The sequence below is a fragment of the Oncorhynchus mykiss genome, chromosome 12, assembly GCF_013265735.2.
Source record: "Oncorhynchus mykiss isolate Arlee chromosome 12, USDA_OmykA_1.1, whole genome shotgun sequence".
In the NCBI taxonomy this organism is placed as follows: Eukaryota; Metazoa; Chordata; class Actinopteri; order Salmoniformes; family Salmonidae; genus Oncorhynchus; species Oncorhynchus mykiss.
In genome coordinates, this window is record NC_048576.1 from 47,950,652 (window position 1) to 47,976,704 (window position 26,053).

Genomic DNA, 26,053 nt, shown 5'->3' on the forward strand with positions numbered 1-26,053 from the left:
ATCCAGCAACACTTTTGGTTACTGGCCCAACGCTCTAACCACTAGGCTACCTGCAGCCCCTGATCTTCAACTAAAATCGTGATAAGAAAGTTAATACTAGAATTATAGGATATTTATACTGTACTGTATGTTAATATAATTGTATGTTCTATCATTGTCGATGTGTTAAATTGTGGTTTTTAACATTGAGTGAGAGAACCAATGTGAATCACTGAAGAATGTCATTCTCAATTTTGGTTGGATAATTAATTGGGTTTTTGATTATGATTTGGAAACTGAATGATTTTTAGTATGTTAATAACTATGAGTGAAGCAATTAATGTATTAGGGATTGATTGATTTTTTTATTGTTGATGTACTAATTGTGACATGGGTAAAGAAATTGTGTGAACTAAAGACATTGACACTATTCTCAGCATGCCCTGGTGAATGGAGAGGGTGAACTCTGATCCTAAGAACGAAACTGATCCTAATTTATTTGACTTATATCCATTATCAAAGTATATTTTCGATGATAATGATAAAACTCTGGAATAGTAGCAGGTATGGTGCTAATGGCACACAGAGTCCATAGGCGTTGCCTTATAAATAGTGGAATCATGATGCTTGTCCTGGGTCATGTTCATTAGGCACCAACGCAATACATTTTACTTAAAGCGGGAGTTACCACCTGGACTTGTCCAATAAGATATGCTAATTTTAGTTTCTGGGATGGAAATAGTTATTTCCACTATGCTGACCAAGGGGAGAATTCTCAGTATCAACATAATAATTGGTTTCGTACTGATGAAAATTGTACTCTGATTTAGATTACTGAGGATTTCTTAAGCCTGTCCGCATGCTCTGTGGTGTCCACCAGGTTCTAAACCCAGCTGGCTGAACCACCAAACACCCTACCCGACCGTTCTGAGGCGTAAAGCACACCTCTGCTGCTTTGGTATCACAATTGGGGGGGGGGGGGGGGGGGGGGGGAGTTGCGCCCCTGAATCAGGCACTTTTCTGCTCAACACTTGCATTTGGTTAGCCTGTTGCCTAAATACTGCCATTCTACTGAAGATGTGCCCTTCTTTATTTTTTCGATCTGATTTCTAATTATTTGTGCAGCCCTACCCGGCAGGATGCTCTCAATAGTGCATCTGTAGAAGTTCATGAGGGTCTTAGGGGCAGTGGAGTAGCGCTATTTAAAAAAAAAAGAGGTAATCAATTCTCAATCAAAGTTTGTACCAATAGATGTAGCCTATTGAATATTATTATAGAATATGAATAAAATGCATGCTCCAATTGCAACTTCTGCCTATGCCCACATAGTCTCAATAAATGTTTTTATTTTTAATTCCAAGTTAAGCATAACTCATTTCAAAATAGGCCATCATCACAGTCAGTCGTGAATGATAATTCTGCATGTTTACCGTTAAAATGTCCAAACTGCGTCTACATGCCAATAATTTGATCAAATTTAGTTTCATGGATGGCACCACTCCGCCATGGCCTTCACTGCTTCCCTGTAGGCGGTCTCGTCATTGTTGGTAATCAGGCTCACTACTGTTGCGTCGTCTGCAAACTTGATGATTGAGTTGGAGATGTGTGTGTGGCCACGCAGTCATGGGTGAACAGGGAGTACAGGAAGGGGCTGAGCAACCACCCTTTTGGGGCCCCGTGTTAACATCTTGAAGCGAGTGGGTCAACAGACTGGGATAGGGAGAGATTGAATATGTCTCTAAACACTCCAGCAAGCTGATTTACACATGCTCAGAGGACACGGCTAGGGGTGCCTTCTGGGCCGGCAGCCTTGCATGGGTTAAAGCACTTAGATGTGAATGTAAATGCATGAAAGATAACGAAAGGAGATACATACTGAATTGATGGTACCATATAATACCACCATAAGCAGAAAAAGTGTCCCCATTGTTGTCACTATCAAACACAAATGATTTTGTCTTTTCATGGGGAACCTTGAAGGTTAATAATCAAATATCTCAGGCCCTGCCATTCAACCTGGCTTTCTGGAATTTATCTTCATAAAATCATATTTTAAACCTAACCCTAACCATACTGTTAACCTTATGTCCAGCCTTAAATTAAGACCAAATATATATATATATATATATATATATATTATTTTTTTTTTCATTCATGTTTTACATAGCCAATTTTGACATTGTGGCTGTGGTAACTAGTGACAACCACACCTCCTATTTTGATCACATGACGATGTTTGCGGCACATTTTGAGGTCACGTGGATACATTTGGGTTCCATCATATCTTGCTGAGTAACGTTAGCTAGTCTTTTCGGGCTGTCCGACTTTTACTTTACCTCCTGCAAAATGTCCAAACTACAGTTGTTGAATGTGTTTCTTACCAAGCGACTAACCGCGGCTGCTGTGGAGATATATGTGGAAGTGGAAAAAACCATAACAGAATACGAGAACGAAATTTCCAGTTCGAAGGAGGAGATCAAGCGTTTACGGCGGCTACTGGATTTGGTTTTCAATCCTGAGATAAAATTACATCGAGCAGGTTTGTAGCAACTACTGTGCAGAGTCACGATTTGAAACGTGTAACATTGAATTAGAATACTAACGGTAATTTAATAGGATCTATGTTTTAGGCCACGGCCCACAGCTTCTTCTATGGGGGGCAAGGCGTCACTGAGTTTTTCAAGCTAAATACGTTTATTCTATTACAAACACCTTAAAGGAGAATTTCACTATTTAGGACCCTAATCTGTATATATTATGTAAATCAAATGTTGTAGAACAAGGGTCTCCAACCCTGTAACTGGAGAGTTTACCCTCCAGTTGTAATTAGCCCGGTTCAGCTTATCAACCAGCTAATTATTAGAATCAGGTGTACTATATTAGGTTTGTAGTGAACCTACAAGATGCTAGCACTCCAGGAACAGGTTTGGAAAGCCCGGTTATAGAAGGTCTCAAACTGAAGAAATGTACTTAATTAGTCTCATTCTGCAGGTCTTTCATGTTGTACACATGAAATTGTGTCATACCTTACTTGAGCTGCAAGGTTATAATCCATTTTGTTAAACTCTAACAATATTTTCCAGCGTGTAAGTTTGATCAGAATCGTACTAGCCAGGTTCAATGTGTCCAATGTAAACTAGGGCTGGGCAATAAGGACTAAAACTTAACTTGATTTCTTTCAGATTTATGGCCGATTCATGATATCAAAAAGCTTTGTTGTTCAAATAAAGTTCAATACACTGCATTTCAAACAGTCAGGAATAATCAAATTAATTCAGGGAATGGAGAATTATACCTAGGCTAAATATAAGCATTTGACAACCATAAGACCCACTAATAATTTAATTATTTTATCAAAGTAGTTTAACCTGCTTTTTTTACAATAATCACTAATCTGGCTTTCAAGTCTGTCTATGAAAATGCCCTTTTTTTGTTACAAATGTTACCAGAACCATGCACATTCACTGCTAATAACCGACTTCGTGTAGCAGGCATTATAGAAACTGGGTCTCATACACAATCTCTCAAGTACAAGGCCACGTGCTAGTGAATAGCCAGCTAATCTTTACATATCAAGTCTAGCCATCTTGGATCTATTTGCTTGCTAACAAGGTAAAACAGTTGAACTGTTATGAATAGACCCTCCTGTCCATCTCCAACTCTTTGAAAAGCAGCCTGTTCACTTTGTTTATATGTGGATAAGAACATGCTTATTTCTCAGAATGGGATCGAGTTTGCCAATTCCTTATATAAATGTATATTTTTATGATCATTGCACATTTTATAAAACAGACAGCTTGCACATAAGTCTGTGGCTAAAATAGTTATTGCGGTATCACAATTCAGAGCATGACCAATCAATCAATCAAATTTATTTTATATAGCCCTTCGTACATCAGCTGATATCTCAAAGTGCTGTACAGAAACCCAGCCTAAAACCCCAAACAGCAAGCAATGCAGGTGAAGAAGCACGGTGGCTAGGAAAAACTCCCTAGAAAGGCCAAAACCTAGGAAGAAACCTAGAGAGGAACCAGGCTATGTGGGGTGGCCAGTCCTCTTCTGGCTGTGCCGGGTGGAGATTATAACAAAACATGGTCAAGATGTTCAAATGTTCATAAATGACCAGCATGGTCGAATAATAATAAGGCAGAACAGTTGAAACTGGAGCAGCAGCACAGCCAGGTGGACTGGGGACAGCAAGGAGTCATCATGTCAGGTAGTCCTGGGGCATGGTCCTAGGGCTCAGGTCCTCCGAGAGAGAGAAGGAGAGAATTAGAGAACGCACACTTAGATTCACACAGGACACCGAATAGGACAGGAGAAGTACTCCAGATATAACAAACTGACCCTAGCCCCCCGACACATAAACTACTGCAGCATAAATACTGGAGGCTGAGACAGGAGGGGTCAGGAGACACTGTGGCCCACTCCGAGGACACCCCCGGACAGGGCCAAACAGGAAGGATATAACCCCACCCACTTTGCCAAAGCACAGCCCCCACACCACTAGAGGGATATCTTCAACCACCAACTTACCATCCTGAGACAAGGCTGAGTATAGCCCACAAAGACCTCCGCCACGGCACAACTTAAGGGGGGGGGGGCGCCAACCCAGACAGGATGACCACATCAGTGACTCAACCCACTCAGGTGACGCACCTCCTCCAGGGACGGCATGAGAGAGCCCCAGTAAAGCCAGTGACTCAGCCCCTGTAATAGGGTTAGAGGCAGAGAATCCCAGTGGAAAGAGGGGAACCGGCCAGGCAGAGACAGCAAGGGTGGTTCGTTGCTCCAGAGCCTTTCCGTTCACCCTCCCACTCTGACAAACTGAGCATACATTTTCTACATGTTCATTGATATTCTCGTTTTAGTTGGGTCTGCTTTGTTCTACATTTTCTGAGTTGGGACATAAAAAGGGTAAGTTCTCATCAATTACAGTAAAATAATGTCTCTTAAGTGTTTCAGTGTCCATTTGACTGATTCTGTTGAATCAAACCTCAAATGCCAATAGTGAGTTAAACTGCTTCGTGTCAGAGCAGTGGATCTTTCATCTTTGCTGTGAGTGGCAGGGGGGGGGGGGTCTTGATGTCTGTGCAAGTGGGAAAGTGCACACAGCATAGGAGGAGACGGAACGCTAATTTAAAACGAATAAAAAAATTGGGTTACACATATTTAGATTAATACACGAAAAACATACATTCAAATTAATTTGATATATCGCCCAGCCCTACTGTAATTACAGAGCTTCTAATCTACCAAGCAAGCAAATATTTTTTTTATTTCAAACTACTACGCTACCAACTTGTCTGACTATGAATACAAGGAGGCAAGGCTTATTTATTTGAATCAGATTACACAGACGAGGATCTTTAACAGATCGAGGATGAGGGAGAGAGACGGAGCAGAGAGGCTCAGGCAGATATTCAACTAGCAGCTTAGGCTCAACTCACCATCTGGGAACTGGTGGTGTACCTGCAATGCTAAGTGAAGCCCACTGAAGACGAGTGTCTTTCCTGTGCGGATTGGGACCTGCTTATGCCAGCCTTGGAAAATCTAGAATTGTCCGGCGACGAGAAAACGTCCCGTGAGCCCACCATACTGTGTAATCATTGACAATCACTTTTCCAAACCTTATAAACCGAGCAGTTGTAGAAATGTTTTTCTGTGTACTGAAAATGAACTGGAAGAAGAGATCTTGGCCATAGGGACCTAATGGTCAGCTGTCAATGAAGTAAGTACAGGTAGTTTGTATGTGATGAATAGACTTCACAGCATTACAGTATTATAGGCTATACAGTGCCTTGCGAAAGTATTCGGCCCCCTTGAACTTTGCGACCTTTTGCCACATTTCAGGCTTCAAACATAAAGATATAAAACTGTATTTTTTGTGAAGAATCAACAACAAGTGGGACACAATCATGAAGTGGAATGACATTTATTGGTAATTTCAAACTTTTTTAACAAATCAAAAACTGAAAAATTGGGTGTGCAAAATTATTCAGCCCCTTTACTTTCAGTGCAGCAAACTCTCTCCATAAGTTCAGTGAGGATCTCTGAATGATCCAATGTTGACCTAAATGACTAATGATGATAAATACAATCCACCTGTGTGTAATCAAGTCTCCGTATAAATGCACCTGCACTGTGATAGTCTCAGAGGTCCGTTAAAAGCGCAGAGAGCATCATGAAGAACAAGGAACACACCAGGCAGGTCCGAGATACTGTTGTGAAGAAGTTTAAAGCCGGATTTGGATACAAAAAGATTTCCCAAGCTTTAAACATCCCAAGGAGCACTGTGCAAGCGATAATATTGAAAAGGAAGGAGTATCAGACCACTGCAAATCTACCAAGACCTGGCCGTCCCTCTAAACTTTCAGCTCATACAAGGAGAAGACTGATCATAGATGCAGCCAAGAGGCCCATGATCACTCTGGATGAACTGCAGAGATCTACAGCTGAGGTGGGAGACTCTGTCCATAGGACAACAATCAGTCGTATATTGCACAAATCTGGCCTTTATGGAAGAGTGGCAAGAAGAAAGCCATTTCTTAAAGATAACCATAAAAAGTGTTGTTTAAAGTTTGCCACAAGCCACCTGGGAGACACACAACATGTGGAAGAAGGTGCTCTGGTCAGATGAAACCAAAATTGAACTTTTTGGCAACAATGCAAAACGTTATGTTTGGCGTAAAAGCAACACAGCTGAACACACCATCCCCACTGTCAAACATGGTGGTGGCAGCATCATGGTTTGGGCCTGCTTTTCTTCAGCAGGGACAAGGAAGATGGTTAAAATTGATGGGAAGATGGATGGAGCCAAATACAGGACCATTCTGGAAGAAAACCTGATGGAGTCTGCAAAAGACCTGAGACTGGGACGGAGATTTGTCTTCCAACAAGACAATGATCCAAAACATAAAGCAAAATCTACAATAGAATGGTTCAAAAATAAACATATCCAGGTGTTAGAAAGGCCAAGTCAAAGTCCAGACCTGAATCCAATCGAGAATCTGTGGAAAGAACTGAAAACTGCTGTTCACAAATGCTCTCCATCCAACCTCACTGAGCTCGAGCTGTTTTGCAAGGAGGAATGGGAAAAAAATTCAGTCTGTCGATGTGCAAAACTGATAGAGACATACCCCAAGCAACTTACAGCTGTAATCGCAGCAAAAGGTGGCGCTACAAAGTATTAACTTAAGGTGGCTGAATAATTTTGCACGGCCAATTTTTCAGTTTTTGATTTGTTAAAAAAGTTTGAAATATCCAATAAATGTCGTTCCACTTCATGATTGTGTCCCACTTGTTGTTGATTCTTCACAAAAAAATACAGTTTTATATCTTTATGTTTGAAGCCTGAAATGTGGCAAAAGGTCGCAAAGTTCAAGGGGGCCGAATACTTTCGCAAGGCACTGTATGTCATGAGTCACCCATATGGTTATCAGTAGATCAACCTAGTGTTATTCTGCTTCCGCACAGCGAGCTGATGTTTAAAATTGTTTTTAGGCAATATAGACTTACAGAGTGGTCTTGGAATGGGAATTGAAAAGCGAACGACTTGGATGTGGTTAGAGACGAGTGTTACCCAGTTGTGTTGTCACCATCCGCAACAAGTACACCTCACCCACCGGTGTCTACACTGGATTCAAGGAGGCAGATAAGTGCTTTCATTATCCTTTTGAACAACCTTCCACTGATGGCTCATTACCTTTTCCTCCCCTTTCTATTCTCCTTTTTGCAGTAATTATTTTTTAGTTTCTTCTGCAATTCTACTTTACGCTGCAAATGTGTAGAAAATCAAATAGTTCTTACAATACATGTAACATAGCCTTGAAAAATCCCCACTTGAGGTTTCTTGTGAGAAAAAAAAGACTATGCCAAATCAGTAATTTATACATATAAGTGAAAGCATTGTTGGTAACTGTTTTGATAAGCAGTATTATTTCTGTTAACTATATATAAAAAATATTTGTCATTGCACTTGCCCGGGTGGTAAGGGTGTAACGCATGGTAGATCCCTGAGGTGGAACGCGTTGTGCGTGGGTTTGCCTGCTGTGGACTGGAGAGCAGCAATCTCAGTTCTGTGATATCTACAGATTCTGATGCAGTTGTTCCAGGTTTGGCTTTTGCTAGGTGAGTTGTTGATTTTGGTAAGCTGGATATCTCAGCAGCCATGGGCAACCCACTAATTTCTGTGCTGCCACTGACATGAGCCTGCATATCATGGATAAATAGAACTGGATCCACCCTAGCCAGGATCCCATACTATGTATTCTACACATTAGCCTACCCAATAATAGAACCATTGCATTACTCATTACAGTGGCTTCGTGTCTACCTCCAGCTCATGTTCAATTTAGGGGTGTTTTCACATTTGAAATTCTGTTCCAGGGAGCATTGGTGACATTTTATACAGAAAATGTTGTGCTTTCACAAGACCTATACATAACTGTTTCAGGATGTGATGTGAGACGCACATTCTACATGTAGGCTAGCTAGATCGCTAGCTTGTTTACATCAGACAAAAAGTTCCACGTGACTCACCTGGGTATGATATTGCGTTTCACTCATGCTTTGTAGACCTAGCCAATCAAACAAAAGCTACAGGATCTGAATCCTACAGGGGATATGTGAAAACTGCCTAAGTAATCTAACGTTGGCAAATTGTGTTTTGCAGAATGATATAACAATATTAGCGAAGCACAACATGAAAATAGCTAGATGTTTACTTTATATAAAAACACACTTGTGAGGCTGGCTAGGTATAAAGCAAACTTTTAGCTGACAAACTAAACAGATTCAGTGTTCCCCCTTTCGTCAGTGATGCTACTTTAGTTGCTAGCTAACTTTATAGCATATCTCATCTAAATTTCTGCTGGTCCAGCGACATCCTTCAATGGTTGGTATAGCTGTTTTCTTAGTGTGTTTTTACCAATTTTTCTTGTTGGTGGTTTACAGAAGTTGTCATCAGAGAAGGGCTCGCTACAAACAAGTAGGGCCAACGCATAAATTCTGTGGATGGGAGTGTTTATTTGTCTTTGCATAACAACTAGCCAAAGCCTCAGTAATTCTGGGTCTCCCAAAGGAAGTATGTGAAAAGTTATTGGACTAGCTATGTTTTGTCATTGCAAAATGGTTTTGTTTGTCTCTTGAGTTGATTGATACTAGTCATTTGCAAACATTTCTAAAAACCTGTTTTTGCTTTGTCATAATCGGGTATTGTGTGTAGATTGATTGTGGGGGGGCTATTTACTCAATTTTAGAATAATGCTGTAATGGAACAATGTGGTAAAAGTCAAGGGGTCTGAATTCTTAGCGAATGCACTGTTTATATAGCTACACAAATAAGACAGATCCTGCTTGTGTTGCCTGTTTGAGTGTTTGTTTAATTGGCTACTGATTCCGTGAGCACCAAGCCTCAAGCAACCACAATGTCTGGTAAACAAATTTGGCTGTTTTTAATCTTTGCTGTGGTGTAATAAAGGTTTAACACTTTTTTGTTTGTAAGGACAGCCTCTGGTATTGCTTATCATTTATTTGGTGTTTACAGTGTTCCAAATTGTCAGAAAATAATAATAAGTAGGTAGCAACAGTTCAAGTCGGAAGTTTACATACATTTAGGTTGGAGGCATTAAACTCGTTTTTCATCCACTCCACAAATTTCTTGTTAACAAACTATATTTTTGGCAAGTCGGTTAGGACATCTACTTTGTGCATGACATGACACAAGTCATTTTTCCAACAATTGTTTACAGACAGATTATTTCACTTATAATTCACTGTATCACAATTCCAGTGGGTCAGAAGTTTACATACTGACTGTGCCTTTAAACAGCTTGGAAAATTCCAGAAAATGATATCATGGCTTTCGAAGCTTCTGATATGCTAATTGACATCATTTTAGTCATTTGGAGGTGTACCTGGATGTAGACCTACCTTCAAACTCAGTGCCTATTTGCTTGACATCATGGGAAAATCAAAAGAATTCAGTCAAGACCTCAGAAAAAATTGTAGACCTCCAAGTCTGGTTCATCCTTGAGAGCAATTTCCAAGCGCCTGAAGGTACCACGTTCATCTGTTCAAACGATAGTACGCAAGTATAAACACCATGGGACCACGCAGCCGTCATACCGCTCAGGAAGGACACATGTTCTGTCTCCTAGAGATTAATGTACTTTGTTGCGAAAAGTTATGGGATTGATTTGCACAACACCAAAAAACCTTGTGAAGATGCTGGAGGAAACCGGTACGAAAGTATCTATATCCGCAGTAAAATGAGTCCTATATCGACATAACCTGAAAGGCCACTCAGCAAGGAAGAAGCCACTGCTCCAAACTCCCCATAAAAATGCCAGACTACTGTTTGTAACTGCACATGGGGACAAAGATTGTACTTTTTGGGAAAATGTCCTCTGGTCTGATTAAACAAAAATAGAACTGTTTGGCCATAATGACCATTGTTATGTTTGGAGGAAAAGGGGGAGGCTTGCAAGCCGAAGAAAACCATCCCATCCGTGAAGAACAGCATCATGTTGTGGGGGATGCTTTGCTGCAGGAGGGACTGGTGCACTTCCCAAAATAGAGGGCATCATGAGACAGGAAAATGATGTGGCAACATCTCAAGACATCAGTCAGGAAGTTAAAGCTTGGTCACAAATGGGTCTTCCAAATGGACAGTGACCCCAAGCATACTTCCGAAGTTGTTGCAAAATGGCATAAGGACAAATAAGTCAAGGTATTGGATTGGCCATCACAAAGCCCTGACCTCAATCCTATAGAACATTTTTGTGGGCAGAATTTAAAGGTGTGTGTGCGAGCAAGGAGGCCTACAATCCTGACTCAGTTACACCAGCTCTGTCAGGAGGAATGGGCCAAAATTCACCCAACTTATTGGGGGGAGCTTGTGGAAGGCTACCTGAAACGTTTGACCCAAGTTTAAACAATTTAAAGGAAATGCTACCAAATACTAATTGCGTGTATGTAAACTTCTGACCACTGGGAATGTGAAGAAAAAAATATAAGCTTAAATAAATCACTCCACAATTATTCTGACATTACACATTCTTCTAATAAAGTGGTGATCATAACTGACCTAATACAGGGAATTTTTACTAGGATTAAATGTCAGGAATTGTGAAACTGAATTTTAAAATGTTTTTGGGTAAGGTGTATGTAAACTTCCGACTTCAACTGTATTGGTGTAATTTAGACGGGTTGATCAAGAGACATGGCTAGTTTAGCTGTCTGGCTAACTCTAGGCAACCTAGCTACCTAATTATAAAATAGAACTTGTGGGTGCCTGCATCCGGGAACATAAAAAAATGACACTACTTTTTTAGTTTGTTTAGTTTGTTTAACATTTGGATGCTGACCGTAATGTTAGCTAGCCATCTTTCAGCTACCATCTTGGCTGGTGACAGCTGGCCTGTGGCCCTGCCTTAGAAAGACCATATGGCCTATTTTGTGGGTTTTGAGGTAGACTTGATCCCCAACAGATATTCTAAGCTATTTTCACGTTCCTTCCTAGCGACAAAATGAAACATATTAGTTCACAATGTTCATTCACATATTAGTGTTATTTAACATCGTAAATCATAGGAATTTGACTTTTTTAGTGTAGCATGATAGCAGGTCAGGCGTCTGAGGCGTTAAGATTCTTTGGGAGAATCTGATAAATAGGCACCCGGTTAGACTGCTCCAAACTCAAATTCACATAAGCGACAGTACTACACTGCCAAGCGTTTATCCAATATACACTGAGTTTACAGAACGTTAAGTCCACCTGCTCTTTCCATGACATACAGTGCATTCGGAAAGTATTCAGACCCCTTGACTTTTTCCACATTTTGTTACATTACAGCCTTATTTGAAATTTGATTAAATACTTTAGCATTCAGAGCCTTTACTCAGTACTTTGTTGAAGCACCTTTGGCAGCAATTACAGCCTCAATTATTTTTGGGTATGATGCTACAAGCTTGGCACACCTGTATTTGGTGAGTTATTCCCATTCTTCTCTGCAGATGCTCTCAAGCTCTGTCAGGTTAGATGGAGAGTGTCGCTGCACAGCTATTTTCAGGTCTCTCCAGAGATGCTAGATCGGGTTCAAGTCGGGCTGTGGCTGGTACACTCAAGGACATAGAGAATTGTCCTGAAGCCACTCCTGCGTTGTCTTGGCTTGGCTGTGCGCTTAGGTTCATTGTCCTGTTGGAAGGTGAACCTTCACCCCAGTTTGAAGATCTCTGTACTTTGCTCCGTTCATCTTTCCCTCGATCCTGACGAGTCTCCCAGTCCCTGCTGCTGAAAAACAACCCCACAGCATGATGCTGCCACCACCATGCTTTACCGTCGGGATGTTGCCAGGTTTCCTCCAGATGTGATGCTTGTCATTCAGCCCAAAGCATTCTATCTTGGTTTCATCAGACCAGAGAATCTTGTTTCTCATGGTCTGAGTACTTTAGGTGCCTTTTTGCCTACTCCAGCGGGCGGTCACATGCCTTTTACTGAGGAGTGGCTTCCGTCTGGCCACTCTACCATAAAGGCCTGATTGGTGGAGTGCTGCAGATGGTTGTCCTTCTGGAAGCTTTTCCCATCTCCACAGAGGAGCTCTGAGTGACCATTGGGTTCTTGGTCACCTGCATGACCAAAGCCCTTCCATGATTGCTCAGTTTGGTCGGGCAGCCAGCTCTAGGAAGTCTTAGTGGTTCCAAACTTCATCAATTTAAAAATGGAAGCCACTGTGTTCTTGGGGACCTTCAATGCTGCAGAAATGTTTTGGTACCCTCCCCATGATCTGTCCCTTGACACAATCCTGTCTCGGAGCTCTACAGACATTTCCGTCAACCTCAAGTCTTTGGTTTTTGCTCTAACATGCACTGACAACTGTGGGACCTATAAATAGACAGGTCCAAATTATGTTCAATCAGTTGACTTTACCACAGGTGGACTCCAATCGAGTCTCAGAGCAAAGGGTCTGAATTCTTATGTAAATAAGATATTTCAGTTTTTATTTTTTAAATTGGCAGAAAAATCAAAACCAGTTTTCGTTTGTCATTATGGGGTATTGTGTGTGGATTGAGGGAAAACGTTTTGTTTATCCATTTTAGAGTAAGTCTGTAATGTAACAAAATGTGATGAAAGTCAAGGTGTCTGAATACTTTCCAAATGCACTGTAGACTGACCAGGTGAATCCAGGTGAAAGCTATGATCCCTTATTGAAGTGGATTTAACAAGTGACATCAATCAGTGTAGATGAAGTGGAGGACACTGGTTAGAGATGCCTTGAGACAATTGAGACATGGATTGTGTATGTGTGCCATTCAGAGGGTGAGTGGGCAAGACAAAATATTTAAGTGCCTTTGAACGGGGTATGGTAGTAGGTGCCAGGCGCACCGGTTTGTTTCAAACTGTAACACTGCTGAGTTTTTCACGCTCAACAGTTTCCTGTGTGTACCAAGAATGGTCCACCGCCCAAAGGACATCCAGCCAACTTGACACAACTGGGACGCATTGGCGTCAACATGAGCCAACATCCCTGTGGAACGCTTTCGACACCTTGTAGAGTCCATGCCCAAACCAATTGAGTCTTCTGAGGGCAAAAGGGGGGGAGGGGGTGCAACTCAATATTAGGTAGGTGTTCTTAATGTTTTGTTCACTGTGTAAATTGAACATAAGTGTACCAACTAACCATGTAAGACAATGGTTAAGGAGTTAATAGTTTTTGAAAGATTATTCTTTCCTTTTCTCCAGACCTACATCAGCTCTATCTCCCAGATGAGGTTTCTCCTGAGCAGCAGCACTGTGAGCAGGAGTGGAGCCCCAGTCTGAAGCAAGAGGACCCAGAGCCCTCACAGATTAAAGAGGAACATGAAGTCTGGACTAGTCAGGGGGGAGAACAGCTTAAAGAGCTAGAGTCTGATACCAAGGAGTTAATATTCACTCCCTCTGTGGAAAATTTGGAACCACATCAGACCTCACATCTTTTCCAAATGCAAATTGTGGTCTCACCCACCAGTACAACTAATGAGATCAAGATGAAACCATGTCACATTGGTGAAAACTCTTCTTGTCATGTTTGTGGTAAATGTTTTGACTGTAAATCTGGTCTGGAAAGGCATATGAGGGCTCATACTGGTGAAAAACCTTATTGCTGCAGTGAATGTGGCAAATGCTATAGTCAGATAGGAAATCTGAACATGCATATGAGGGGGCACACAGGGGAGAGATCATACAGATGCTTTTTGTGTGGAGAATACTTCATCACAGCATCCCAATTAAAATCACATAAAATCACTCACACGCAGGGGAGTAATATAATCCCGGGGACATCCAAAAGCAAATCTCGTTTGTATGCTGGTAACAGTCATGAGACTAGGGAGGGACCGTATCAGTGCAAGGAATGTGTTAAATCCTTCAGGCAGAAGAGGAACCTGTTACGGCATATGAGAAATCACACAGGATCAATTAATGCTTCAACTGGAGTGGAACATTTTTTTATTACGTGATTTACACAAAGGAGAAAATGTATTTTGTGTCCTAATGCTCCAGCAACGAATTCAAACAAGTGAAATCCACATCAGTGCAAGGACTTCAGAAAATGGTTTAGAAAGTTTGGATTCGGATATCTTGAAAATTAAAGGAGAAGGAAACATGGGAGAAAACATGAACGTGTCAATTGGATCAGTAGGAGTTGACTAATGGACTTGTAGAACATCAAATTATTTAATTACATTATCACATTTGTTGTTTTTGGCAAAGATATTTAGGATTTGTAAGCAGTCTCAAACTTTTATTAATAAAAGTTGTACAGCTGTATTCTAGAATATGGTGTTAAAATTGACCATTGAATCTAACATTTTGAACCTGGGGATTGACTGGGAATGTGATCCTCCCCATCTAAATTGATAATGCGTTTCTGCAAACTCTATTATCCTCTGCAGGTTGCGAGGCAGATGTTTTTACAGATGCTCTTAAACATGACCGGCATTACATTACATTACTGTGTTAAAAACAAATGTATATTTTAATAAAGATGTGTTTTAAATGGATCTAATTTTAAAGAACATTTTATTTTGCTTATGTATATGCCTACAGTCTGTTTTCCATTTACTAGTTTAATCTCACAATACCTTCTACTTACTACAAATACCTTGGCTGTAGTCAATTCACCAAGACAATGTTTGTGTCTTTAGTTTCCCTACTCAAATACTTAATATCTACTCTATATTTAGTTGTCTTAGCATTACCAAAGAGTCGTTCCATATGACTTCAAAAACGTTATGGCTGCACCCCTTTGCAGTAGATTTGAACAAAACCTTTCAAACATGTTTGCCAATGGTCAGAGTGAATTATTATTATTATTATTTTTTGGACCTGAATCCCAAAACAATTTATTTTTATTTACCAGGCAAGTCAGTTTAGAACAAATTCTAATTTTCCAGTGACGGCCTAGGAACAGTGGGTTAACTGCCTTGTTCAGGGGCAGAGCGGCACATTTTTACCTTGTCAGCTCGGGGATTTGATCTTGCAACCTTTCGGTTACTAGCCCAATGCTCTAACCACTAAGCTACCTGCCATTCAAAGTTGGCTTAAGACATCCATGTCTTTAACACTATAAAGATAAACGTTTGAGTTTTATATAATTTGAAAGATTACAAACAGGGTTTTCAAACTATTTAATGATCTATTAAAAAAGTTTTGAATAAATTGTATTTTTTTAAATATATATTACATACATACATACAGTTGAAGTCAGAAGTTTACATACACCTTAGCCAAATACATTTAAACTCAGTTTTTCACAATTCCTGACATTTAATCCTAGTAAAAATTGTCTTAGGTCAGTTAGGATCACCACTTTATTTGAAGAATGTGAAATTTCAGAATAATAGTAGAGGGATTTATTTCAGCTTTTATTTCTTTTATCACATTCCCAGTGGGCCAGAAATGTACATACACTCAATTAGTATTTGGTTGCATTGCCTTTAAATTGTTTCACTTGGTTAAAACGTTTCAGGTAGCGTTCCAAAAGCTTCTCGCAATAAGTTGGTTGAATTTTGGCCCATTCCTCCTGACAGAGCTGGTGTAACGGAGTCAGGATTGTAGGCCTCCTTGCTCGCACACACTTTTTCAGTTCTGCTCACAAATCTTCTATAGGATTGAGGTCAGGGCTTTGTGATGGCCACTCCAATGCCTTGACTTTGTTGTTCTTAAGCCATTTGGCCCCTACTTTGAAAGTGTGCTTGGGGTCATTGTCCATTTGGAAGACCCATTTTCGACCAAGCTTTAACTTTAACTGATGTCTTGAGATGTTGCTTCAATATATCCACATAATTTTCCTGCCTCATGATGCCCTCTATTTTGTGAAGTGCACCAGTCCCTCCTGCAGCAAAGCACCCCCACAACATGATGCTGCTACCCCGTGCTTCACGGTTGGGATGGTTTTCTTCGGCTTGCAAGCCTCCCCCTTTTTCCTCCAAACATAAGGATGGTCATTATGGCCAAACAGTTCTATTTTTGTTTCATCAGACCAGAGGACATTTCTCCAAACAGTACGATCTTTGTAACCATGTGCAGTTGCAAACCGTTGTCTGGCTTTTTTATGGCGGTTTTGGAGCAGTGGCTTCTTCCTTGCTGAGTGGCCTTTCAGGTTATGTCGATATAGGACTTGTTTTACTGTGGATATAGATACTTTTGCACCTGTTTCCTCCAGCATCTTCACAAGGTCCTTTGCTGTTGTTCTGGGATTGATTTGCACTTTTCGCACCAAAGTACATTCATCTCTAGGAAACAGAACACGTCTCCTTCCTGAGCGGTATGACAGCTGCGTGGTCCCATGGTGTTTATACTTGTGTACTATTGTTTTGTACAGATGAACGTGGTACCTCCAGGCATTTGGAAATTGCTCAAGGATGAACCAGACTTGTGGAGGTCTACAATTATTTTCTGAGGTCTTGGCTGATTTCTTTTGATTTTCCTATGATGTCAAGCAAAAGGCACTGAGTTTGAAAGTAGGCCTTGAAATACATCCACAGGTACACCTCCAATTGACTAAAATTATGTCAATTAGCCAATCAGAAGCTTCTAAAGCCATGACATCATTTTCTGGAGTTTTCCAAGCTGTTTAAAGGCACAGTCAACTTAGTGTATGTAAACTTCTGACCCACTGGAATTGTGATACAAGTGAAATAATCTGTCTGTAAACAATTGTTTCAAAAATTACTTGTCATGCACAAAGTAGTTGTCCTAACCGACTTGCCAAGACTATAGTTTGTTAGCAAGAAATTTGTGGAGTGGTTGAAAAGTTTTAATGACTCCAACCTAAGTGTATGTAAACTTCTGAATCTGTACAACTGTATATACTACCGTTCAAAAGTTTGTGGTCTCTTCGAAATGTCCATGTTTTTGAAAGATAAGCAAAAAAAAAAGTCAATTAAAATAACATCAAACTGATTAGAAATATATACTGTAGACATTGTTAATGTTGTAAATTACTATTGTAGCTGGAACCAGCAGATTTTTTAAAATGGAATATCTACATAGGCGTACAGAGGTCCATTATCAGCAACCATCACTCTTGTGTTCCAATGGCGCGTTGTGTTAGCTTATCCAAGTTAATATATATTTTTAACTTGTTCTCAACTGGCCTACCTGGTTTAAAAAAAAAAAAAAATTAAAGGCTGAAGATCTCTTACAACGCTGTGTACGACTCCCTTCACAGAACAGAGCAAACTGGCTCTAACCAGAATAGAAAGAGTGGGAGGCCTCGTTGCACAACTGAGCAAGAGGACAAGTACATTAGTGTCTAGTTTGAGAAACAGACAGACGCCTCACGAGTCCTCAACTGTCAATTTTTGTCTACGGGTGTTGTTGAAATAGCCAAATCCACTAATTTGAAGGGGTGTTCACATACTTTTTATATATACACTACCGTTGAAAAGTTTGAGGTCACGTAGTAAGGTCCTTGTTTTTGAATGATAAAATACTTTTTTGTCCATTTAAAATAACATCAAATTGATCAGAAAGACAATGTTAATGTTGTAAATGACTCAACTGACAGCTTCATTAAATAGTACCCGCAAACATCAGTCTCAACAGCAACCGTGAAGAAGCAACTACGGGATGCTGGCCTTCTAGTCAGAGTTGCAAAGAAAAAGCAATATCTCAGACTGGCCAATAAAAAGAAAAGATTAAGATGGGCAAAAGAACACAGACACTGGACAGAGGAACTCTGCCTAAAAGATCAGCATCCCGGAGTCGCCTCTTCGCTGTTGACGTTGAGACTGGTGTTTTGTGGGTACTATTTAATGAAGCTGCCATTTGAGTCATTTACAACATTAACAATGTCTTTCTTATCAATTTGATGTTATTTTAATGGACAAAAAAATATTTTATCATTCAAAAACAAGGACCTTTCTACGTGACCCCAAACTTTTCAACGGTAGTGTGTATATATAAAAAGAATGTGGACACCCCTTCAAATTATTGGATTTGGCTATTTCAACAACACCCGTTGTTGACAGGTGTATAAAATCAAGCACACAGCCATGCAATCTCCATAGACAAACATTGGCAGTAGAATGCCCTTACTAAAGAGCTCAATGACTTTCAATGTGGTACCTTAATAGGATGCCACCTTTCCAACAAGTCAGTTTGTCAAATTTATGCCCTACTAGAGCTGTCAACTGTAAGTGCTGTTATTGTGAAGTGGAAACGTCTAGGAGCAACAACGGCTCAGACGTGAAGTGGTGGACCACACAAGCTCACAGACAGAATGGGACTTCTGACCTTGGTTGCAACACTTACTACCAACTTCCAAACTGCCTCTGGAAGCAGCGTTAGCACAATAACTGTTAGTCAGGAACTTCATGAAATGCGTTTCCGTGGCCGATCAGCCATACACAAGCCTAAGATCGCCACCATTGGACTCTGGAGCAGTGGAAGTGATAAATCACACTTCACCATCTGGCAGTCCGGCAGACTAATCTGGATTTGGTGGATGCCAGGAGAACGTTACCGGCCCCAATGCATAGTGCCAACTGTAAAGTTTGGTGGAGGAGGAATAATGGTCTGGGGTTTTCATGGTTCGGGCTAGGCCCCTTAGTTTCAGTGAAGGGAAATGCACAAAGCATTTCACAAAGCAAGGTCCATACAGAAATGGTTTGTCAAGATCGGTGTGGAAGAACTCGACTGGCCTGCACAGATCCCTGATCTCAACCCGATCGAACACCTTTGGGATGAATTGGAACGGTGACTGAGAGCCAGGCCTAATCGCCCAACATCAGTGCACGACCTCACGGATGCTTGTGGCTGAATGGAAGCAAGACCCTGCAGCAATGTTCCAAAATCAAGTGGAAAACCTTTCCAAAAAAGGCGAGACCAACTCCATATTAATGCACAAGATTTTGGAATGAGATGTTCGACGAGCAAAAATAAATGCATACTGTACGCACACTGAACACAAATATAAACGCAACATGTAAAGTGTTGGTCCCATGTTTCATAAGCTGAAATAAAGATCCAAGAAATGTTCCATGTGTCCCTTGGGTTGTGCCGTGGCGGAGATCTTTGTGGGCTATACTCAGCCTTGTCTCAGGATGGTAAGTTGGTGGTTGAAGATATCCCTCTAGTGGTGTGGGGGCTGTGCTTTGGCAAAGTGGGTGGGGTTATATCCTTCCTGTTTGGCCCTATCCAGGGGTGTCCTCGGATGGGGCCACAGTATCTCCTGACCCCTCCTGTCTCAGCCTCCAGTATTTATGCTGCAGTAGTTTGTGTCGGGGGGCTAGGGTCAGTTTGTTATATCTGGAGTACTTCTCCTGTCCTATTCGGTGTCCTGTGTGAATTTAAGTGTGCTCTCTCTAATTCTCTCTTTCTCTCTTTCTTTCTTTCTCTCGGAGGACCTGAGCCCTAGGACCATGCCTCAGGACTACCTGACATGACTCTTGCTGTCCCCAGTCCACCTGGCCGTGCTGCTGCTCCAGTTTCAACTGTTCTGCCTAATCATTATTTGACCATGCTGGTCATTTATGAACATTTGAACATCTTGGCCATGTTCTGTTATAATCTCTACCCGGCACAGCCAGAAGAGGACTGGCCATCCCACATAGCCTGGTTCCTCTCTAGGTTTCTTCCTAGGTTTTGGCCTTTCTAGGGATTTTTTCCTAGCCACCATGCCTCTACACCTGCATTGCTTGCTGTTTGGGGTTTTAGGCTGGGTTTCTGTACAGCACTTTGAGATATCAGCTGATGTACAAAGGGCTATATAAATACATTTGATTTGATTTTGATTTGAATTTGTGCACAAATTTGTTTAAATCCCTGTCAGAGAGCATTTTTGTTTTGCCAAGATACGCCATCCACCTGACAGGTATGGTATATCAAGAAACTGATTAAACAGCATGATCATTACATAGGTGCACCTTGTGCTGGGGACAATAAAAGGCCACTCTAAAACGGGCAGTTTTGTCATACAACACAGTGCCACAGATGTCTTAAGTTTTGAAGGAGCGTGCAATTGGCATGCTGACTGCAGGAATGTCCAAAGTTGTAAACAGAGTTCCCCATTGGTAATGGGGTTATTGTATGGGCAGGCATAAGCTGCAGAAAACGAACACAATTGCAATTTATCGATGGCAATTTGAATGCACAGAGATACCATGAAGAGATCGTGAGGCCTATTGTCATGCCATTCATCCACCGCCATCTCCTCATGTTTCAGCATAGTAATGCATGGCCCCATGTCGCAAGAATCTGTACACAATTCCTGGAAGCTGGAAATGTTCCAGTTCTTGCATGGCCTGCATACTCACCAGACATGTCACCCATTGAGCATTTTTGGTGTACTCTGGGTAATGTGTACAACAGCGCGTTTCAGTTCCTGCCAATATCTCTCAACTTTGCACAAGCATTGAAGAGGAGTGGGACAACATCAACAGCCTGATCAACTCTATGTGAAGGAGAGGTGTCGTGCTGCATGAGGCTATCTGCATTGTGTCCCACCCACCACCCGCCAACCCCTCTTTTACGCTACTCTCTGTTCATCATAAATGCATAGTCACTTTAACCATATCTACATGTACATAATACCTCAATCAGCCTGATTAACCGGTGTCTGTATGTAGCCTCACTACGTTTATAGCCTCGCTGCTGTATATAGCCTGTCTCTTTACTGTTGTTTTATTTCTTTACCTACCTATTGTTCACCTAATACCTTTTTTGCACTATTGGTTAGAGCCTGTAAGTAAGCATTTCACTGTAAGGTTGTATTCGGTGCACGTGACAAATAAACTTTGATTTGAAATGGTGGTTACACCAGATAGTGACTTGTTTTCTGATCCACGCCCCTAACTTTTTTTTACATTATTTGAGGTGTTTGTGTGTCATGTTTTGACTGATAAATATACTAAAATGTGATTACTAATTATTACAGATTATTAATCTGGTTTTCGAGCTGGTCATGGTTGCACTTGAGCCACGCTCAAGGTCCTAAATGATATCATAACCGCCATCGATAAGACAGTACTGTGCAGCCGTCTTCATCGATCGGGACAAGGCTCTTATTGGCAGACTCGATAGCCTTGGTTTCTCAAATGACTGCCTCGCCTGGTTCACTAACTACTTCTCAGATAGAGTTCAGTGTGTCAAATCGGAGGGCCTGTTGTCCTCTGGCAGTCTCTTTGGGGGTGCCACAGGGTTCAATTCTCGGGCCAACTCTTTCTCTGTATATATCAATGATGTTGCTCTTGCTGCTGGTGATTCTCTGATCCACCTCTACACAGACGACACCATTCTGTATACATCTGGCCCTTCTTTGGACACTGTGTTAACAAACCTCCAAATGAGCTTCAATGCCATACAACAGTCCTTCCGTGGCCTCCAACTGCTTTTAAATGCTAGTAAAACCAAATGCATGCTCTTCAACCGATTGTTACCCGCCCACCCGACTAGCATCACTACTCTGGACGCTTCTGACTTAGAATATGTGGACAAATGCAAATACCTAGGCGTCTGATTAGACTGTAAACTCTCCTTCCAGGCTCACATTAAACATCTCCAATCCAAAATTAAATCTAGAATCGGCTTCCTATTTCGCAACAACGCCTCCTTCACTCATGCTACCAAACACCCTCGTAAAACTGACTATCCTACCGATCCTCAACTTCGCCGATGTCATTTACAAAATAGCCTCCAATGCTCTACTCAGCAAACTGGATTTAGTCTATCACAGTGCCATCTGTTTTGTCATCAAAGCCCCATATACTACCCAGCACTGCGACCTGTATGCTCGTTGGCTGGCCCTCACTACATATTTGTCGCCAAACCCACTGGCTCCAGGTCATCTGTAAGTCTTTGCTAGGTAAAGCCTCGCCTTATCTCAGCTCACTGGTCACCATAGCAGCACCCACCCGTAGCACGCGCTCCAGCAGGTATATTTCACTGGTCATCCCCAAAGCCAACACTTCCTTTGGCTGCCTTTCATTCCAGTTCTCTGCTGCCAATGACTGGAAAGAATTGCAAAAATCACTGAAGCTGGAGTCTTAAATCTCCCTCTCTAACTTTAAGCATCAGCTGTCAGAGCAGCTTACTGTACACAGCCAATCTTTAAATAGCTCACCCAACTACCTCATCCCCATATTATTTATCCTCTTGCCCTTTTGCACCCCAGTATCTCTATTTGCACATCATCATCTGCACATCTATCACTCCAGTGTTAATGCTAAATTGTAATTATTTTGCCTCTATGGCCTATTTATTGCTTTTACCTCCCTTCTTCTACATTTGCAAACACTGTACATAGATCTTTCTATTGTGTTATTGACTATACGTTTGTTTATGTGTAACTGTGTTATTGTTTTTGTCGCACTGCTTTGCTTTATCTTGGCCAGGTCGCAGTTGTAAATGAGAACTTGTTCTCAACTGGCCTACTTGGTTAAATAAAGGTGAAAAAAATAATAATAATTACAATTATACATTTTCACTTTCAAATGGTCCCACAAAGATGGTTTGAGCTCTGCACATGTGAGGGAATATCCATAGTTATAAATTAAACTGTTAACCTTCAATAGGAAATCATAGAAATATAGATGATAGAATATACATTGCCATTAAAGTTGACATTAGATGTTGGGAGGCCTGGTGAGCATCTTTCTGGTAGTAGAATAATTGGAAGTTAAAGTTTCAATTCAATGTACATTTCAATGGTCTACCAGCTAAATTGCAGTGGTCAAAGGGATAGATCCATTCTATTTATTATATTTCTATGATTGTAATGACGCCCAACCTGTATTCAACGATGACAGGCACAGCAAAAACACCTCTGATGATGTGAAATAGGGTCAAACTACAACATTTATGAAAATGAGTTTACCCATTTTTAGATCATTGCCTTCAAAGGTTAAAGTAATTTTAATAAAAAATTTAAAAATAATCATTCAAGAAATCATAAAAATGTTTGACAACCCTGTTTGTAAGCTTTCAAATGATATCAGACTCAACCGTTTATATTTTATCAGTGATGAAGACATGGATGTCTCATGTTAGGTTGAGGTATGCAAAATTGGGGAACTTTGAGCACCAATATCTCCTGGGCCCAGTTTTTCAAGTTAACAGGATTTCACCTTTCAGATGCGATTAAATGCATACAAATAGAATGAAAAGAACAAGTCCCCATTTAAGTCAATGATTTGCCACTCTATTTCTATGCATTTAATCCTATCCAAAAGACGAAATCCCGATAGATAACTTCAGAAAAACTATGCCCACTTTCTGACCACTTCTACCATGGGAAAGTATGGAACGTTTCATTAAAATTAAAAGTAAAACCACCCCATAGGCCATAAGGTCCCAATTCTTCTGAAAATATATATAAAAGTTATTTTTATTTGCTATCCTTCTCTCCAGACCACCAGCAGCTTTCTCTCCTGGTCTCTGAAGAGGGTCCCCCTAAGCAGCAATGTGGGCAGGAGCGGAGCCCCAGTCTGGGGCAAGAGGACCCAGAGACCAAACAGATTAAAGAGGAACATGAGGATGTCTGGACAGGTCAGAGGGGAGAGCAGCTTAAAGAGCTGAAGTCTGATACCAAAGAGTTCATATTTACTCCTACCACTGTGGAAAATCAGGAACCATCTCAGCCCTCACATTTTTTCCAAATCCAAATTGTGGATTCACCCACCAACATAACTGAAGTGATGAAAACAGAACCTGATGTAGACTGCTACAGTGTAAAAGATAAAACACTTACTTGTCATATTTGTGGCAAATGTTTCAAATGTAACTGGGATTATAAAAGGCATATAAAGACCCATACATGGGAGAAACCTTTTCGCTGTAATGACTGCGACAAATTCTATCGTCAGATCGGACATCTAAAGCGGCATATGAGGAAGGTGCATATGGTTTCTCCCAACCGGGAGAAACCATACAGGTGTCATGTTTGTGGCAAATGGTTCAATTGGGAATCTTCTTTGAAAAGGCATATGAGGACCCATACAGGAGAGAAACCTTATTTCTGCACTGTATGTGGGAAATGCTACGGTCATATTGGACATCTGCGAGTGCATATGAGGAATCACACAGGGGAAAGACCATATAGATGTTCTTTGTGCAAAAAAGGCTTTACCACATCATTCCAGTTAAAACAACATAAAAACAAAACCAGATCGTGTGGTTTTGCTCATAATGGTCTGATTTGAATCTAGGCCTAAGCCATAATGTTTGCACTGTGGCTATGAATGTGGGATATAGTTTGAACTGAATTAATGGATTTATTGTGGGACTAATGTGTATGGCCTAAAATACTTTGGGACAAACACACACACACACACACACACAGGTTATTTTACTGCCTCTATGAAGTTGTCTCGGAGTTGCTCTAACCGTTATTGCATGAGATAATGTTATTTGGGTTACCCCCTGTGCTGTGTTCACATTGGTGTGTCTTATCCATCCTCTCTACTGGCTATCTGGCAAACATGCTACACTCTAGGCAGTCTCTTCTGCTGATGTGTGTGTCTGCTAGTGGTACTCTCTCTCCTACTCTTTTCATATTGGCAGTGTAAATACCTACCTGCCGCCCCAACAACATTTTATTTGTTTGGTATTGACTGGACCTTATGTCTAATGGTTCTTCTTGGCAATTTTTGTTCACATCTGTACTCAGAATGTATATTTGGATGAATTTCCTTTATTACAATTCAAATGTTTGATATGTTGAATTGAGCAAATATGCACATAATAAATAACACAATATATTTAATGTCTTGAGTTTTATTCATACATTTCTAAACAAATGACAATCTATATCCTAACAAAGATCCAAAACAGTTAGAGTTAGTCCAAAACTAGAGGTATCACCCCTAACTTTCCTGCATGAATCATCATAAAATTCCATGAAGTCATCATATAATATTAGTGTGTCATTTTATTGACACTGATCAATCTAGTTTACTATGCAGGATACTGTTGGCTGTATACCTTCTCCAACCGGATTGTCATACTTTCGGAGGTTTACATACACTTACTTAGGTTGGAGTCATTAAAACTTGTTTTTCAACCACTCCACACATTTCTTGTTAACAAACTATAGTTTTGGCAAGTCGGTTAGGACGTCTACTTTGTGCATGACAGAAGTCAGTTTTCCAACAATTGTTTACAGACAGATTATTTCACTTATAATTCACTGTATCACAATTCCAGTGGGTCAGAAGTTTACATACACTAAGATGACTATGCCTTAAAACAGTTTGGAAAATTCCAGAAAATTATGTCATGGCTTTTGAAGCTTTTGATAGGCTGATTGACATATTTTGAGTCAATTGGAGGTGTACCTGTGGATGTATTTCAAGGCCTAACTTCAAACTAAGTGCCTATTTGCTTGACATCACAGGAAAATCATAAGAACTCAGCCAAGACCTCCACAAGTCTGGTCCATCCTTGGGAGCAATTTCCAAATGCCTGAAGGTACCATGTTCATCTGCACAAACAATAGTAGGCAAGTATAAACACCATGGGACCACGCAGCTGTCATATCGCTCAGGAAGGAGACGTGTTCTGTCTCCTAGAGATGAATGTACTTTGGTTGCT

General features: G+C 40.8%; 1 protein-coding gene across 2 annotated transcripts; it reads left to right on the plus strand.

The window, feature by feature from the left end:
* The first annotated feature begins 2,205 nt into the window (after positions 1-2,205).
* Positions 2,206-25,215, plus strand: LOC110537707 (zinc finger protein 891). Of its 2 annotated transcripts, none has more exons than XM_021623973.2 (2): positions 2,206-2,518; positions 23,873-25,215. In XM_021623973.2, the coding sequence occupies exons 1-2, from the start codon at positions 2,326-2,328 to the stop codon at positions 24,661-24,663; spliced, it is 984 nt and encodes a 327-aa protein (XP_021479648.2). In that variant the 5' UTR covers positions 2,206-2,325; the 3' UTR covers positions 24,664-25,215. The 2 variants fall into 2 exon arrangements, with proteins under 2 accessions (XP_021479648.2, XP_021479649.2); XM_021623974.2 differs by lacking the exon at positions 23,873-25,215 and adding an exon at positions 13,724-15,021 and having other exon boundaries at positions 2,218-2,518.
* Positions 25,216-26,053: the final 838 nt, after the last annotated feature.